Source organism: Carassius auratus, chromosome 17 (genome assembly GCF_003368295.1).
Source record: "Carassius auratus strain Wakin chromosome 17, ASM336829v1, whole genome shotgun sequence".
Lineage (NCBI taxonomy): Eukaryota > Metazoa > Chordata > Actinopteri > Cypriniformes > Cyprinidae > Carassius > Carassius auratus.
The window spans coordinates 24437479-24456429 of record NC_039259.1 but is presented as its reverse complement, the minus strand read 5'-3'; the positions used below and the strand labels follow the sequence as shown (position 1 = coordinate 24456429).

Below are 18951 nucleotides of genomic sequence, written 5' to 3'. Positions count from 1 at the left end.
CGAAAAAAACTTTCCGAAACTTGTGACAAACCGGAAGAGGTTTTTTTGGAACAGAAATACTCCTTCAAACGTACAACTTAATTTTGGAAACTTTGTCCATGTTTAGCATGGGAATCCAACTCTTTAACAGTGTAAAAAAAACTCAGTATGCATGAAATAGCATTTCGCCCCCTCTTTAAGATCACTTAAAAATTCTTTTGTCATTATTCTTTTCTAAAATTATATATATATATATATATATACAGTATTGTTCAAAATAATAGCAGTACAATGTGACTAACCAGAATAATCAAGGTTTTTAGTATATTTTTTTTTGCTACGTGGCAAACAAGTTACCAGTAGGTTCAGTAGATTGTCAGAAAACAAACAAGACCCAGCATTCATGATATGCACGCTCTTAAGGCTGTGCAATTGGGCAATTAGTTGAAAGGGGTGTGTTCAAAAAAATAGCAGTGTCTACCTTTGACTGTACAAACTCAAAACTATTTTGTACAAACATTTTTTTTTTCTGGGATTTAGCAATCCTGTGAATCACTAAACTAATATTTAGTTGTATGACCACAGTTTTTTAAAACTGCTTGACATCTGTGTGGCATGGAGTCAACCAACTTGTGGCACCTCTCAGCTGTTATTCCACTCCATGATTCTTTAACAACATTCCACAATTCATTCACATTTCTTGGTTTTGCTTCAGAAACAGCATTTTTGATTTCACCCCACAAGTTCTCAATTGGATTAAGGTCTGGAGATTGGGCTGGCCACTCCATAACCTTAATTTTGTTGGTTTGGAACCAAGACTTTGCCCGTTTACTAGTGTGTTTTGGGTCATTGTCTTGTTGAAACAACCATTTCAAGGGCATGTCTTTTTCAGCATAGGGCAACATGACCTCTTCAAGTATTTTAACATATGCAAACTGATCCATGATCCCTGGTATGCGATAAATAGGCCCAACACCATAGTAGGAGAAACATGCCCATATCATGATGCTTGCACCTCCATGCTTCACTGTCTTCACTGTGTACTGTGGCTTGAATTCAGAGTTTGGGGGTCGTCTCACAAACTGCCTGTGGCCCTTGGGACCAAAAATAACAATTTTACTCTCATCAGTCCACAAAATGTTCCTCCATTTCTCTTTAGGCTAGTTGATGTGTTCTTTGGCAAATTGTAACCTCTTCTGCACATGCCTTTTTTTTAACAGAGGGACTTTGCGCGGGATTCTTGAAAATAGATTAGCTTCACACAGACGTCTTCTAACTGTCACAGTACTTACAGGTAACTCCAGAGTGTCTTTGATCATCCTGGAGGTGATCATTGGCTGAGCCTTTGCCATTCTGAATATTCTTCTATCCATTTTGATGGTTGTCTTCCGTTTTCTTCCACGTCTCTCTGGTTTTGCTCTCCATTTTAAGGCATTGGAGATCATTTTAGCTGAACAGCCTATCATTTTTTGCACCTCTTTATAGGTTTTCCCCTCTCTAATCAACTTTTTAATCAAAGTACGCTGTTCTTCTGAACAATGTCTTGAACGACCCATTTTCCTCAGCTTTCAAATGCATGTTCAACAAGTGTTGGCTTCATCCTTAAATAGGGGCCACCTGATTCACACCTGTTTCTTCACAAAATTGATGACCTCAGTGATTGAATGCCACACTGCTATTTTTTTGAACACACCCCTTTCAACTAATTCAACTAATTGCCCAATTGCACAGCCTTAAGAGCGTGCATATCATGAATGCTGGGTCTCATTTGTTTTCTGAGAATCTACTGAACCTACTGGTAACTTGTTTGCCACGTAGCAATAAAAAAATATACGAAAAACCTTGATTATTCTGGTTAGTCACATTGTACTGCTATTATTTTGAACAATACTGTATATATGTATATCTGATCAATGACAGGGTGTCCAGATATTAGTAACCAATGTTACGACCCTATAGTTTTGTGTGTGTGTTTTATTTGTTGGTTTGTGTGTCTGCCCAGGTTGCTGTTGACTGGTTCCTGCAGACTCATTGCTGTTGTCCTCTGATTGGTCTTCTCTCCCTTAAAAGAGATGACAGCATTTCCTTTAAGGAGGGGACCATTTTGTGAGCCATGCTGTTTGTGCTTGTGCTTGTGCGTGTGCTGATTTACCCCATTTGTATAATTAGATAGAGATTGTTTGGATATTTGTTATATTTTTAACCGTCCTCTGACTTACTCGACCCTTGCCTGTTGTACGATTTTGATTTTGAATATTCCTCTGAACTTGATGTTTCTTTGTTATTATTTATTGTGAATATTGTAAATAGTTTTGGGAAAGTAAGGAATCAGACCCCATCTTGTGTTTTTTTAATGCATGGATCTCTGTTTTTGGATTAGGTAGATAGGTCAGAGATTTTTGTTTTGTTTGTTTCTTTATTTTGGATAGGTAATTTAGAGAGTTTAATATTTACAACATAAAAAAATACAAATATTGCACTAATAATAATTATTTACACCATCATGAAATCAAGATACTTTTTATTTAGTATTTATTTTGTCAAAACTGTTTTGTGAACAAATAAAGCATGCATCAAAATAAGATATCACAGTAATATGAAAGTGAGATATTATGTTCACTTAAGCTAAAGATCACAACTAACCAATCACAAATAAAGTATAATAAAAACATAAATGAAAATGTAAATGTCTCTGTATATTAATAATGATTATTGTAATAGCACTGACATAATAATATGGTATAGCAATTGCTTTGACAAAATCATTTCATTTAATGCATCTGTTTAGCACATGAGTAGCCTATTTTTTTTATCAGGGATGTGTTGGGTGAGGATGTATAAAGGTGGGTTTTGAGTGTGAATGTGGGAACTGTTGGTCTAAATAGCCACATTCCTGTTAGATGGCCTCATTAGATGGTGACATGTAGGTAATCGGTCATACTTAAGTGTGTTTAGTTTTTCTTCTGAAACTCTGTAGTGGTCGGGCATGGTTGCATAGTTTTATCTGGAAGAACTAACTCAGCCTTATGGTATTAGAGCCTTTTAACATTTTATAGGGCTAAGTTTCAAATTTGTGCTGGTTAGCATGGTTGTTTGGCTGGCCACTGTTGGTTGTAGTTGTAAACTACACACTTTGGCTGGACAGAGCATCTTCCTCCATTGACATCCTTTGAAAATTAGCCATTGTTCAAAAGTTGGGTGCATGGGTAAGATTTCTGTTTTTGAAAGAAGTTTCTTATGCTTACCAAGGCTGCATTTATTTGACTAATAATACAATATAAACAGTATCATTGTGGAATATTAGTACAAAGACAACTTTTTTCTATTTATATTTTAAAATGTAATTTATTCCTGTGATGCACAGCTGTATTTTCAGCATCATTACTCCAGTCTTCCGTGTCACATGATCCTTCAGAAATCATTCCAATATGCTGATTTGCTTGCCTAGAAACATTTATAATTATTATCAATGTTGAAAACTTTTTGTGGAAACCATGTGTAACAAGGCTGACGAGTCGTGAGAGTCATGCGGATCTATGTGCGAGCTTTTATTACACAGAGACTTGGTCCTAACAGGCATGGTTCAAACATAGGCGAACAGGTATATAGTGAGCGTTACACAAGAATAGTCCTAGGACAAGCGTGGGTCTTCAATGAATGAACAATATCCAAAGGGCTAAGCAAGAGGGGAATCCAGTATCCAGGGAAAAGTGTCAAAACACAAGTAACGGGGCAAGGCAAGAAAAAGACTAAACTATAAAAACTAGAAAAACGAAGATAAGTCTAACTGAAACGAGACTAAGAAAACTATAAATGAAATAAGTTTATGAAAACAAACACAGAATTGCTTGGAATCGCGAATATCGATAGGAGAGGGATATGTGCAGAACAATACTCAGCAGCATGTAAGAGGAAGTCCAATGCTTATAAAGCATGTCTGATGATTGTGCTGCGTGTGTAAAAGGTGGCAGCTGTTGGTGATAGTTAACAGGTGAATGTGATTGGTGCGATGGAGCATGGGAAATGTAGTCCAGGGTGTACTGTGTAGTGTGAGAGTCTGTGTTGTGGATGATGACCTCATGACACCATTATACATTTTCTTTCATGATTATTTGATGAACAGACAATCTAAAACAAACATTTTATAAAATAGAAATCTTTTGTGAAATTACAAATGTCTTTACTTTCACTTTTGATTAATTTAATGGATTCTTGCTGAATAAAATAACCAGTAGATAACTAATATACATGACTCAAAAAGCAACATTTAAATCTTAAATATCGCATTACACTCTTAAAAATAAAGGTGCTTCATGGTGCCACAGAGGAACCTTTTTGTCTAAATGATTCCACAAAAAACCTTTAACAGCTGAAGAATTTTCTGTTTGACAAAAGGTTCTTTGTGGTGAAAGAAGCTTCTTCAGATTACAAAAATGTAAGACAGAGATGGTTCTTTAAAGAACTTTTGACTGAATGGTAAGTGGAACAAAAAATTGTTCTTCTATGGCATCGCTTGAAGAACCTTTTGAAGCAGTGTAGTAGATGTTATAGTAGATGGTAGCATAATAGTATAGTTTAACAAGTTCCTGATTTTATAGGGGCGCATAAAAGCATGAAATTCAAAATCAAGCATGCCACTTTAAATATGATCTGTCCTAGATATGACAGAACTCTTTTGATTAGCCACAAGTGTCTTTAATTTAACTTCAACTATGTACTGTACAAATCCCTTTCACAGCTAATATATATTCTGCAAGCAACATAGTTGACTTAAGATGTAAACATACTTTTCTGTTTAATTTGATTAATTTAAAAGGAGTGAGTTATCCAAAAGTCATCTGTAGTCATTGGTGGAAACATAAGCTTGATGTGAAATGGATCTGGTAAAATGATTATTATTGTCTCTTTATATTTGAATACCATTTTATTCAGTTTTTTTTTTATTATTATTTTATGTTCTAAACACTTGATTAAGCTTAATAATTATTAAACAAAAATAAAAGAAAACACAAATAATCATTTAAATCATGCTTTAATTTTGTATTCAATGTTATGCATATACTGTTATACTTTCAATGCAATCATTTAGTTTTTCGTTCAGAAATTGTCATGAGCCTGATCAAGTACAAAATTGAACTCCTTTATGGGTGATTTTGACCTGGAACAAGACAAAAAAAGTTTAAACGAAGTAAAATCTCTTCATTTAATCATATCACCATATTAACTGTGGGAAAAAAGACATGATTGTAAACTTTTGGCATGGGTATTTCTTTGTACTTACATGCAGACATTAATTTTTTTACAGATGGTATTTGGCCCGTCGTTCGTCATCAGCTCATCAATTATAGAATGCAGATACTTCTCAACAAGTGTCTTGCACCGGCCACTCCCCCATATTAAGTTATTACAGAGGTTTTCCAGCTTTGTTTTAATTTCCTCCTGAGGGAAATGATGGATTTAGTCAAAGACTGTGAGATGCATGGTCAGCTCAGTAATTTAAAATTAATCATGACACCCACCGCTGTTGCATTAGCGGGGAGTTTCTTTTTCACTGCCTTCATGATGCCTTTGCATATTCCGCATATTATAAATGCCTGCTGTTTCTGCATGCCGTCAGCCTGAAAAACATTACAATATGAAATATAAAAATACAGCAGAATTCAATCTCCAAATCTCTCTGCACATATAAAACAATGCAATAAACTGTGCTGCTTAATTAGTCATCAATCAACTGTTAATCACATGCAAATGAGATTATATAACACTTATTTAATAAACTGTTGTAATCAGGAGATGCTTACAGAGATCTCTTCATCTTGGTCCTCAGCAGATTCCACCTCACGGATCTCCAAATGAGCTGCACAGACTACAAATAAATGGACAGTAATTCATTAAATCAAACGATTTAATTTAAGACGAATATATTACAATCATAAGACTAATAATTATCCCTAACACAAAATAGAAGTCATATTAGAACTGAACTGGTGATTATTTTACCTGCATATATGAGCAAGCTGACAAGAAAGATGTTACGGAGCATCTTAGCAGAGGATCTTTAACCAGTGTGAAGATGAAGCTTTCAGAATCAAACTTCAGATGTGATCCTCAGAGACATGTGGAGCTCTTTTATAGAGGTCTGCATCAACTGCAAGTGAGCGTTTCTTTCCAACCACAAACCACAGATGTCTTGATCATGTTTAACAAAATGATCCTGGGGACCTGTGAGTAATATTCTAATTAAAAACGCTCTCTTGCGGTTGATGCTTGTGAAGCCTAAAGTTATAGTGTTACCCATTAGGATTTTATCTGCACAGGTCATTAATAAATTGTACATGTAAAATATAACTTCAAAACAATGCATTATTATTTTGTACATACAAATCTTATTTATGGACATATCACTAAAAAAGTGCAAATACACAGCTGTTCAAAAGTTGTTGTTGCTTTTTTTATTCAGCTTTTGAACTTTATATTCATCAAAGAATCATAAATAATCAGACTTGGAGAGCATAAGAGAATTCTTTCACAAAAAAAGAAGAAAAAACAAAAGAATTCTTAACAACCCCAAACATTTGAACTCCACTGTACAATAGAGAGAATCTTAACATTAGTGATTATCTTCAACTGAAACAAACAAGAACAAAAACTATGATAAAATTCCCAAGATCACTTGTGTCAAATTGCTCTTTTAATAACCAGCAAGCTACTTTTTCAGGAAAGCAAAGGAAAATGACCCCACTCGACCTGAGGGTTTGATACATCATTCTTGTTATTTCTGAAGAACGGGAGAAATTACAACTCTAAATGCCACACGTACTACAATTATTGCACATAATTAAAGGATTTTAATGACAAAAATGTTTACAACAGCAAATCATGATGATCTTTTGGGGATTGGAAGTGGTTCTGGATGTCCGGCGGATGCTGAACACATTTTCATTTTTGAATGGTTGTGCATATAGGAAAGGTAAAGAATGTCATCATGGGGAGTGTGTTGCCTTATATCTTCTAACAGATCCGAAATGTGATAGGTTACTGAACCTAGAAACATCCCATCCCATCCTGAGATTCTCCCAACTCCAGCCAGGAACTAAGGTAAAACCAGCACAGAAATGCTGGCATGGGAGAAGACGTCTCTGAAGATCGTCTTTTCCAAAGTTCACCTGCGGTTTTTCCTGGTAAGTTTGATTCTGAACACTGAAGGCGTTCTCTCCAGCAGATGTTATGTCACTCGCACTGTAAAGCAGCGATTCTTGGTGCCTTTTCATGATTTGTAGAGCCATAGTTCTTGGTCTGTCTCTTTAGTGCTCACACTAAACCACACTAAGAAACTGTCACTGTCAAAAAATAAATAAATAAACTAAAAGGGTTCACTTTCATTCAGCAAAATGTATTATTTTATTTCTTTATTTAGGCTAGGGGTAAAATATGAGTGTTGCCAAATGACTTTCTACAACAGTCCAGTTCTAACTTTTGATATGACCTCCAAGGAAGTCTCTCATAATGGCTACTAGGCTTGATTTCTCTTGAGGTATGAATGCTTCAGAACATCCTTCAACACCTTTATTTTTAAAAGCAAACACATTCAGGTTCTCATCACCGAACACATTCACCCACTTCTAGATCAGGAAATAGAAGAGCATAACTTGTGTCATACTAGTTTTTACACTTGCATCATTACTGATTAATAACAGAACAGACAACAAAATAACACGCTCACATCTGCATAAACAAGCGATGTGCTGATGAACCATTGTAACTAACTCTAAGGAAAGAGTAAATAAGTAATAATTACTTATGAAATGTATTTTATTAGTCTCCTCTGTTAATGTAATGAGTCCTTTATTTCCGCCTCTATAGTGGAACATTAATTTCGTGTCTAGAAAGGTGGGTTTAGACGGAAGAAAGGAGGAAATAGTGGGTGTATCCGAAAACTGGAAATTCTGCCTTCGAACGACGCATTCCAAGGTAGGAAGGTATCAAGGCACGTCCGAAATCAATGTCAGCTTCATTTCCTGTCTTCTGAGATGCCTTCATCTGGCCGTTTTTTGAAGGCAGCATAGATGTATCCTTTGCTGCCTTTGATACCCCACAATCCTGTGCGTTCCATTCTGCGACAGTTAAGCCAAAAAATAAAAATGGCGTCTGAAAGTTGCGGCCGGTGGTCAGTTTGTGTATAAATGTATGTTTCTGAACAACGTTTTCCACTTTTTATGTAATTTCTAGCGAGAAATTAATATTTCAGTAATGAAATCTGGTTATTACCAAAGCTCTCTATATTTTGCTGTAGATCATTAAACCATTACTCCGCCTCAGAAGCCGGTCCGAAATCCGTTTCATGAAGTGCCTTCGGGCAAAAACGCTGCCTGCGAACTCATTGCCTGATTAGACAGCAAGGCAGCAAGTCACCTGCCTAAGTTTTCGGATGCAGCCAGTCTCATGTCCAGGGGGGCAGGGTTTCATATTTTTTTGAAGCGCCTGCTGTTAGCATTCCCATTGACTCCCATTTATATTGGCGTCACTTTGACAGCGAATAACTACATCTGAGGCTTTTAAATACTCCGTTTGTCCATTAATTATTTCTAAAGAAACACGAAAATGTATAAAAGGCTCCATTACCTTGTATCTTACGTTATGGTCCCGTAGAAGCAGTTTTTGTAAAAAAAAATAGGCTAACGATTGCATCATAACCAGCGACTCTCTGTTGCACAGTAGAGAACTTACCGTATGAACAGGAGGAGAAGCTTGCAGGCAATCTTTTACTGTTTATGAGGCTTTCGGGGGGACGTGGAGGCATTAAGTCAAGGGAGATAATTAATCATAATACTTACCAAAATTTGCTCCTGTTCATGCTCGCCTTCTCTGCAAGATTTGGTGGGTCATTCAGATTTCTCTTGACACAGCGATTAGAAGACTTACATGTTGCTCACGTGACATCTATGTCATCAAGCTCAGTTTGAGTCTGCGCAGTACGCCCGACCCCCAGGAAGTGCGTGCTTCTAATTGACTTCATTTTTCTCCCTTGAATCCAATGGGGTCGCTGTGTCCATTTCTTTTACTGTCTATGCTCATGTCGCTCTAAAACGCTCTGAAATCGTTAAGTTCTAAAGGAAAGGAGGGGATAATTTAAGCACCTAGCTGGAACGGGAACAAGGTATTGTGTTTAGTTTGTTTAATGTTTATGTGCATTAATATGAAGGTTAATTTATTCGACTTGAAAAAGTGTTTAAATGTGCATAAGCTTTTCAGCATTGTTAATTAATTAATTATTTTATGCATTTAGCAGACGCTTTTATCCAAAGCGACTTACATTGCATTCAAGTTAACAACTTTCTCCTAACATGTGTTCCCAGGGATTCGAACCCCAAACCTTGTGCTTGCTAATTCTCTACCACTTGAGCTACAGGAACACAGTTTTGAATGTAATAAAAACATTTCTGCAACATAAAACATCCATCAATGTTCAAAAGTTTGGGGTTGGTAAGATTTTAAAATGGCTTTGATTGAAAGAAATCTGTTCTGCTCACTAAGGCTGCATTTATTTGATCAAAATAGAAGATCGATACTATTACAGATAAAATTGTAACCATGCAGACGTCAGCTACAATATCGCATCAGACAGTGCACTATAGATCCCCTGAGGAACAGTTTTCCCTTCATACTCTATAAACAAAGGATGAATTGTATAAACTTGTTAAATCATCTAAACCAACAACATGTATATTAGACCCTATTACATCTAAGCTCCTAAAAGAGGTGCTTCCAGAAGTCATAGATCCTCTTCTGACTATTTTAATTAGTCATTGTCATGAGGATATGTCCCCAAAACCTTCAAACTGGCTGTTATTAAGCCTCTCATCAAAAAACCACAACTTGACCCCAAAGAACTAGTTAATTATAGACCGACCTCGAATCTCCCTTTTCTGTCCAAGATACAAGAAAAGGTAGTATCTTCACAATTATATTCCTTCTTAAGCCCCTTTCACACTGCGATTCCGGCAAATACATGGGTAAAGTGTTCCGGCAATTGTTCCCGGGTCACTAGATTTTGCACTTTCACACTGCCAGTGATTACCTGGTATATGTGCGTTTACACACAACCCGTAAAGGTCCCATGATGACACGTGACACCAGGGCGTGACGTGTAATGTACGAGTCGAATACGTTAGGCACGTTAACTTTCACTTAAGCTGGTGAACGATGTAAGCGTCAGCGCGGAAAGTGAGGAACTAACTGATCTCTGCTTCATTACAGTTTGCAGATATTTTATCAATGAACGTTATTCAGCCTTCAAACACCTGGTAAAAGAGTCGCGCGATAACCCTTTACAGAATTAGTCCAAACTTTTTTTTCACACAGTGCACGTTCCGGGACTGAACCAGGCAATGTTACTAGGTCCCCGACCCGGGGTCAATCCCAGCAGGTGTCTGCGTTCACACAATGTTCTGGCCTGCAAATTCACGTGACATTTTTACTGAATTACTGACCAGAAGGCAGATCATTCAATTTTAGGTGTATTATTATTGTTTATGTGTTGAATTGAATTTTTTTAAAAGATGCTGCAGAGCATGACATTATGTCACGACCGTTGCAGCGTCCAAACTAATTTTGCATGCTCAAAGTTTAATGTATTCGTGGCTCTATGGCATCGTTAATTCTGACTGGTGAACCAGTGTGTAGTGACAGTTTGGTGATTTTCCCTTTCCAAATCATGTGAAGTGATGTATAGATGTTATTCCGTTATTCCCTATTCCATTCGCAATGCCCTTTCGAACTAAACAGGCCCCCCCCCCCCCTCTCAGAATGGAATTTCACTTAAAATGGCAGAATACCCTGTGAAGTCCACTTCGCAGTCCACAAATTTACAAGATTTGAACTGCTTCCTGAACCAGTCTGGACAAAGAGACTTTCAGACATCATCAATGACGACATTGCTCTAAAGCAATACAAGCTGCAATATGCGCTTCATTGAATGCTTCCTGGATTTCTCTACGCACACTCCGAAGCCTTTGAACAGCACTAATTGCTAATGTTAATGTACTTGTTCTTGCAAATAAAAACATTGACCCAATGATAAACAACAAAGTTACAAAATGTGCTCTGAAGAGCACTCTGTTTAGGGCTACTGTAGAAATGTGGTGTCCACCATGAAAAGGGGCCTGCGGTGTATGTAGATAGAAATTGCACAATCTAAGCTAGTAAAAACATAATGGTTCACTAATTAAGGTCTTTATACACCTCTGAAAACATAGTTTTGCATATTATATTGCATTTCTGTCAATAGATCTTTGTAAATACTACACATTGCACCTTTAAAGATGGGTAACCAAACACCATACAGATTTGGAAAAACTCAAAGGGTTAGTTTCTTCATTTTGTATCAACTTTTTTCCCCTCTAAATTTAACAACATTTTTTCTCATAATTTAATGACTTAATTCTCAACATTTTATCAGGACATTTTCCACTTTAAATAAAAAAATAGCATTTTCATAATAGCAAATAGCATTTCAAATAGCATTTTTAGCATTAAGATAGCATTTTCAGTGCTCCAGACTGTGACTAAAATGGTCGCCTTTGCAGTTAAAAATATTATTTTGCAAGCTAAGTTTTTGCTGAGGTCGCTACTGTTGACTATAGAAATTTACATGTTATGATTAAAAAAATTGCATGTAATTACTTTTTTCTGATTGTTTTAGTGTTTAGTGGAAAAAAAAACTTTAAAGGGGTCATATAATGCCCATTTTCCACAAGTTGATATGATTCTTTAGGGTCTTAATGAAAAGTCCGTAAAATAGTTTGTTTAAAATTTCTCAATGTTAGTGTAAAAAACATCTTTTTTACCCTGTCAAAAACAGCTCTTTTCAAAACAGGCTAGTTTTTGGATTCTCCTTTAATGCTAATGAGCTCTGCTGACCCCGCCCCCCTCTTCTGACCTGCTCTCTGAGAGACTGTTTACTTTAGCCACATTCATAGTGAAACTTGCTAATTAGCACATTATTAGGAAAGGCATTTTCAATGATTCATTTAAATACATTATACTCAGTGTGTAATTATTTTTTTCTTTTAAATCCCAGCATGGAAAACCAACCACAGGTAAGCCATTGAAAATGATTTTTAGTTAAGTACATTGGTAGTTATAGTTACAATAGTTATATAGTTATACAAGATATTTATTTTAAATATGTTTGTACATCTAAACTAAAATCCCTTTCCAGTTAAATACAGCTGAGACACAGGAGAGGGCACGGCAGCTACTAATAACAATTAGTGTTCTAAATCTTTGGTGTCAAGTTAACTAATTGGTTCTAGAACCAACAAAATGTCTGATCAGTGTGATAACTTTTTCTCTCAAACTTTTTTTTCTGTCAGATCATTTATTTTCTCGCATGTAATAAAGACACAAATCTAGCTCAATAGGGTCTGAGGTAAGACACAAGTCCAGTCTGTGCTGAAACGCTGCTGTCAATCAAACAATCATGGGAGGGGCCTCCGACCCTGTGACGTCAAAAGGGAAAAACATTTAAAGAGATTACAGAAAAACCATTTGGTGGATTTTTATCATTATAGGGTGTTTGTGTACACACACTGCCAACACACATTTCAGTTCAAACAACTTGTAAATGTATGTAGCATTATATGACCCCTTTAAATCACACCTCATCTCTGTCGAACAACATGAAAAAGCACACATGCTGAAAGCTGTGTTGTGGTGGCATGAGAGAGCGGAGACACGTGAAATAAAAGTGCAAGAAAGCAGTGTCTTATTAATGCGCAACTTGAACAAACAACAACTGGTAAAACTGTCAGCTGTGTAGAATAAATAGGAGCATGTTGGTAAAATGATGCACTATACTGCATATTCATATTTTTACTTAACCCTTTTAACATGATAAGAAAGAATGCAAGAATGCATATGTAAAATTCAACACATCCTATATAATTGCATGTTACTTATAAATAATAACATACTGGACAACATTTATAGAATGCATTGAGGAGGAGCCCAAACTACACTCAATGGCCAAGTGATGCTGAAATAGTTATGGTCCATGAAATTGGCACAGATTCTGAGTAATAAACTGTTCTTTGTGACTGAATATTGTTTCTAAGTTGGAAAAGAGGTTTAGTTCCCAATTTAAGCAACCTTAGTTTCCTAACATCTATAAAATGCATTAAAATGCTGATAAAGACAAGCAAAGATGAGACAAAAACACATGACAGTATAGGTGTGAAATTGTTAAAAATAAACATCATTTTCGGATGTCAGTCATACTTTGCTTGGTTTTTCTTCTAGTACTTGGGTGTGGTTGCATTGTTTTGTATTTGGTACTTTACTCAGCCTTTTCTGGTATCTGGGCAAAAAAACTTTTCAACATTTAACCATTTCCAGTAGAGTGCCCTGATAGCAATTTATAGGTTTGTTTAATATTCAGGATTGTACTGGCCAAGTTTCAAGGTTGGGCTAGTTAAGCATAGTTATTTGACCCCTGCAGTCGTAAACAACCCATTCTCACTCCCAAGGCATCAAAAACTGGTCAAGCACCTCTAGCATGAAGACGGCAAAGGTGCCCCTCAGCGTCACTATATTGACAAACTAGGACCTACATTTCTTTCAGTGGGAAACTATTGGCATCTATGGAAAACCATTGTAACATTTAATCTATAAGCCCTACTAGTATCTTTTTCATGGTACTAGTGCTTATTCTTTAGGTACTAGTGTTTATTCTTTATACTAGAGTCTTTTGTACAGGTACTTACTTATTAGATACTAATACTTAATCATTAGATAGTAGTACTTATTCCAGTAGTGACTATAGTATTTACTTGACTTAGTATTTACTCTTCTTGTTAAGAAAAATAGAACTAGTACTTATTTTTAGTTACTAGTAACTTTTTAAAACAGAGATATCCTGAAATTAATAGATAGTAGTACTTTTTAAATTGGCATTTCTGCCCAGTATGGTAATCGTATGTTGAATATTAATGAGCCAGCAACATATAGGAGAGAGATAAGACAGGAAAAAAGGAGATGAAACAAGGAGATGGATGTACTTTTTTGAGAAAACCAAAAAGAAAAGAAACAATTATTTGTAAACCAGCACATAGAAAACGTATTTTTGTCAGTTTTGTAACTGTAATTTCTTAAATATAGTAGCCTAATGTGTTTGTTGGTCATCGAGTGGCCTCTAGTGGCAGGATGGAGATAAAACACAAATTTCAATATCTGTTATTTTCCTATTTTTCCTCCAGTAATATATATATATATATATATATATATATATATATATATATATATATATATATATATATATATATATATATATATATATATACCAGAGCTATATATATATCATACCAGAGCTGTATGTTAACCTTTTTATTATTATTATTATTTTTTTTATTTTTTATTTTTTTATCATATAGCAAACACTGAATGTTTTTACATTAAAATTCTGTACAGGGCACCGTGAAGACACTGAATGTTTCTACATTAATGTCCCGTACAGGGCACCCAAAATCCAAACCTTGTGGTTTTCAGACAAAATTTTCTTTATTTGAAAAAATGGCCAACAGATATTCATTTAAATAAATAAATAAAAAACACCAGGTTTGTTGTACTTGTAGGGCTGCACAATTTGGCTAAAATAATAATAAAATAAAAAATAAAACTAATAATGATTATGGTTATTATTTCTAAATAAAAACATTAAACAAAATAAGCAATATTACTATTTCCCTATAATATGCAAAACTGAGGATTTAAGAATAATTATAATAATAAATATAGCTGCAATTAAAAACACACACTTCTTAACCCGGGAGAAGAATGTAAGGAATTGCAAATGTTTACCTCAAAGTTCGTAATTATTTTAGCTATTTTGACTCGAATTAGGTTTTTGTGAGCAATAATGAGTACTCAATTAATATATTTTTCATTCATACTCTTCGGCAGAAGGCGCCAGAGGGCAGAAACTCCACAAGTGAGACTCACTGATGAAGTTCCAGGACATTAATTTTTCACTGTAGATGTAGAACGTTTCCAAAACATGATGCATGATGGCATACACTAAGCATTAAATAGCGCTGTGGAACAGTATTGGAGATAGTGTTGGTTTAGTGTGCGTTAAGGCTACTGCGCTTTGGCATTATTAAGATCGGAACAGTCTTGTACACACACTGTCATGTACACACGATCTCAAGTGACCAAAAACGCAGGTGTGGGTCCCATTATTAAAAAACCCTAAACACAGTCGCACATCAAAGTCTTAATAAGTCAGTAATTCAATTTAACACTGTCAAACACTGGAAAGCAGTCAGATGACCAACACGGTCAAAAATGTTATATTGTCCATTGACTTCTTAATAAATTACTTAAAAAAATAAGCCCCATCAGTTCTTGTTCCAACTATACATGATATCTCTCTGCACCTCGTCATTTATGTTTACCACGAGTGGAAATGTTATGTGTGTACTGGTATGTGTGTATTGAAGCAATGCTGTGTTGTGTTTTACAGCACTTTATGATGATCTCTCACAGGACTGTTCATGTCATGCAGCACTGGCCAAGAAATCACAGCAGCGTCTTTACTTCCTCCACAAACTGAGAAGAGCCAGAGCCCCCCATCATGTACACCTTCTACAGAGGCACCATCGAGAGCATCCTGTCGAGCTGCATCACTTTGTGGTATGGCGCCTGCAACGCATACTGCCGAAAGACTCTGCAGCGCATAGTGAGAGCAGCTGAGAAGATCATTGGTGTCTCTCTCCCTTCCCTCCAGGACATTTATGGAACCCGTCTCACTCGCAAAGCCTCCTGCATTGCAGGTGATCCCAACCACCCATCACACAGCTTCCTCAGTCTGCTGCCATCAGGGAGGAGACTGCGGAGTCTCCAGGCCAGGACACCAGCAGACTGAAGGACAGCTTCATCCATCAGGCTGTCAGGAAGCTGAACTCACTCCCGAACTTGCCCCCCGTCCCTATTCTGCCCCACTGAACTATGAAACCTGCCCCCCAGAACCAACATCCCCAGGTCCTTCCAACCCCCCCCCCCAATAATATAAGATGACATGCACCAGTCACTTTGTGCAGCATTGGTCTGCTCACCCTCATTCACAATGGAACTGACGTCATTCTACTACTTCATCAGTCAGTTAAACAAAATAACTGCTCTTGAGCCCTTTGTCAATTTAATCAGACTGAATAAGCTTCTTTTTTTGCAGTAAAAATTGTTTATCTGAACTGTTCGTTCACTTCACTGATTTGCACTCTATCTGCCATGTGCCTTGCGCTGCTTTATTTAACTTTATTTGTAATTTTATTATATGTCTTTTTTTTACATTCTCTTATTGTATAGTTGTATCTACATTTTATATTTGATCTAGATTTTAAGGCTCTACTGTTAATGTTATCTGTATGCATCGGGGTTCTGAGTGTAACTCAATTTCGATTCTATGTATGTATCTACTGTTCTGTACATGTGGAAGAATTGACAATAAAGCAGACTTGACTTGATGTCAGCCTTGATTATTTCTAATATGTTATTTTACAATTACAATTATAGCATGTTAGAAAGTGTGACTGGAACATTTTTAACACCACCTTTTTTAAATAAAAGCAGACAAGTGTCATGAAATTGATTTAGTTGTTTTGTAAATGTTGCGTGTGTTATAAATTGTGAATTGATAGTTGAATTTTATTTGTCTTGTATTTATCAACTTTATAGTCTTTACTTCAATAAAATGAGTATGGTGAATATTGTGTATTGAAAATTATTGGTAAATGCATCATTTTACTAGGTAGGCTCATATTTGTTTATTTTATACTTGACAAACTATATATTGTTAATTACCGGGATTATTTTATACATTAAATTAGTTTTAACAGTAGTGTAACAGTAGTGTATGACTGATATAAGTGACAGAATTTTTTTTTTTTTGTGCAAGCAATGTTATAGTATTAAAATGATGATTATTTTATTTATTTATTTTGCTTTTGAGCTGATGTTCAAAATATTGTCTGCATATTTGAACATTTATTCTGTTTAGATTTTATTTACTTTATATTTAAACATGTTTGATTTAGCTTAATAATTAGACAATAATAAAAAGACAACACAGATAATTGATTGCTTTATTCATTTTTTTTTTTTTCACTGTGATGCAGGGATCTCCAAATGTATTCTCATTCAGAAATTGTCATGAGCTTGATCATGTAGAAAAATGATCTCCTTTATGGTTCTGACCTGCAACAAATAAAAAGGGTAATTTTTAAAAAAAATATATCCTCATTTAACCATTATCACCATATTGCTGTGGGAAAAAAAAGACATGATTGTACATTTTTAGCATGGGTTTTTCTGTACCTTTTAGCAGATAAGAATTTTAGAACAGACTTTGTTTGGGGCGTCATCTGTCATCAGCTCATCGACCAGCTTGTTCATATACTTCTCAATGAAGTGCTTGCATGGATCTTTCCTCTGATTTAACAGATTACAGCCCTTTTTCAGCTTGGTTTTGATTTCATCCTGAGGGAAATTATAAATTTTGTCAAAGTTGTTATGAGATGTATGGTCAGGTCAATTATTTAATATTAAACATGACACCCACCACCGTTGGTTTATGGGAGAGTAATGTTTTCACCGCCTTTACGATCAATTTGCATATTATGCACTCACTAGATGACTGCTGTGTTGGCATGCCGTCAGCCTGAAAAACATTGCGATATGAACCAAACATAAATCATATGCATCTTCAAATCTCTCTGCATTCATAGAGACAATGTAATAACCTATGCTGCTTAGCCAGTCAACGATCACCTGTTAATCACATGCAAATGAGTGAAAAGTTTCCTCCCTAGTCTAGTTGAACAGATATGTGCATCGTCATTATTTTAAAGTATACACTTATTTAATAAACTGTTGTAATCAGGAGATGCTTACAGAGATCTCTTCATCTTGGTCCTCAGCAGAGTCCACCTCACTGATATCCCAATGAGCTGCACAAACTACAAATAAATGGACAATAATTCATTTTAAAACAAATGTTTCAAGCATAAAACAAATATTTAACACAAAATAGAAGTCATATTAGAACTGAACTGGTGATTATTTTACCTGCATATATGACCAAGCTGACAAGAAAGATGTTGCGGAGCATCTTAGCAGATGATCTCTAACCAGTGTGAAGATGAAGCTTTCAGAATCAAGGTTCAGATGTGATCCTCAGAGACATGTGGAGCTCTTTTATAGAGGTCTGCATCAACTGCAAGTGAACGTTTCTTTCCAACCACAAACCACAGATGTCTTGACCAGGAGAAAAATTTGCACTTCCATAATGTACTTATAGTGCTCTATTTTCATGTGCTAATATAGTACTTATATATACTAATAATTATTCTTTAGTACTTTTAAACATAATCTTAAGAACATCTAAGTGTGGATCAGGCTTTGAATAAAGTGACAACTACAACAGAAGGACCTTCTTAAAAAGAAAAGCAAGAAGACACAACAATATTTCGTTATGGATTATAGTACAGTGTCACATGAAATCAAACATATAATTAATCGAAACTGGGAGATCAATCGTAGTTTATGTGAGATTTTTCAACCTCCAAAAGTGAGCTAGAGAAAACCTCCCTTGATCAATGATAAAGTTGTGAGAAGTTTATGTTGGATAGATGAATATAAGGGATGTTTAAGTGTGGATGTTGTGATCATTGTGACAATATAATTTGAACTAAATCATAGGTAGATGTCCGCGCAAAGAAAATTTATTCAATCAGATTATTTATACATTGTAAGAGTACGTACAGCTATGTAATCTATAGACCTTCATGTACTTGTAACTTTTTCCATGTTAGTCACACTAAATGTAAGTTGCAAGGAATTTTTTAAATGAGCCTTGGTCCAGAGAAAACGCCTGTGCTTCTGGATCATGTTTAGATATGGCTTCTTTTTTTACCTATA

General features: G+C 35.6%; 1 protein-coding gene across 1 annotated transcript; it reads right to left on the bottom strand.

Moving 5' to 3' along the window:
- Positions 1–4992: 4992 nt before the first annotated feature.
- LOC113117685 (prosaposin-like) lies at positions 4993–6067 on the bottom strand. Its single transcript, XM_026286537.1, has 5 exons — positions 5980–6067; positions 5781–5845; positions 5499–5597; positions 5261–5418; positions 4993–5137 (listed from the first exon to the last, which is right to left on the bottom strand). The coding sequence occupies exons 1-5, from the start codon at positions 6020–6022 to the stop codon at positions 5077–5079; spliced, it is 426 nt and encodes a 141-aa protein (XP_026142322.1). The 5' UTR covers positions 6023–6067; the 3' UTR covers positions 4993–5076.
- Positions 6068–18951: the final 12884 nt, after the last annotated feature.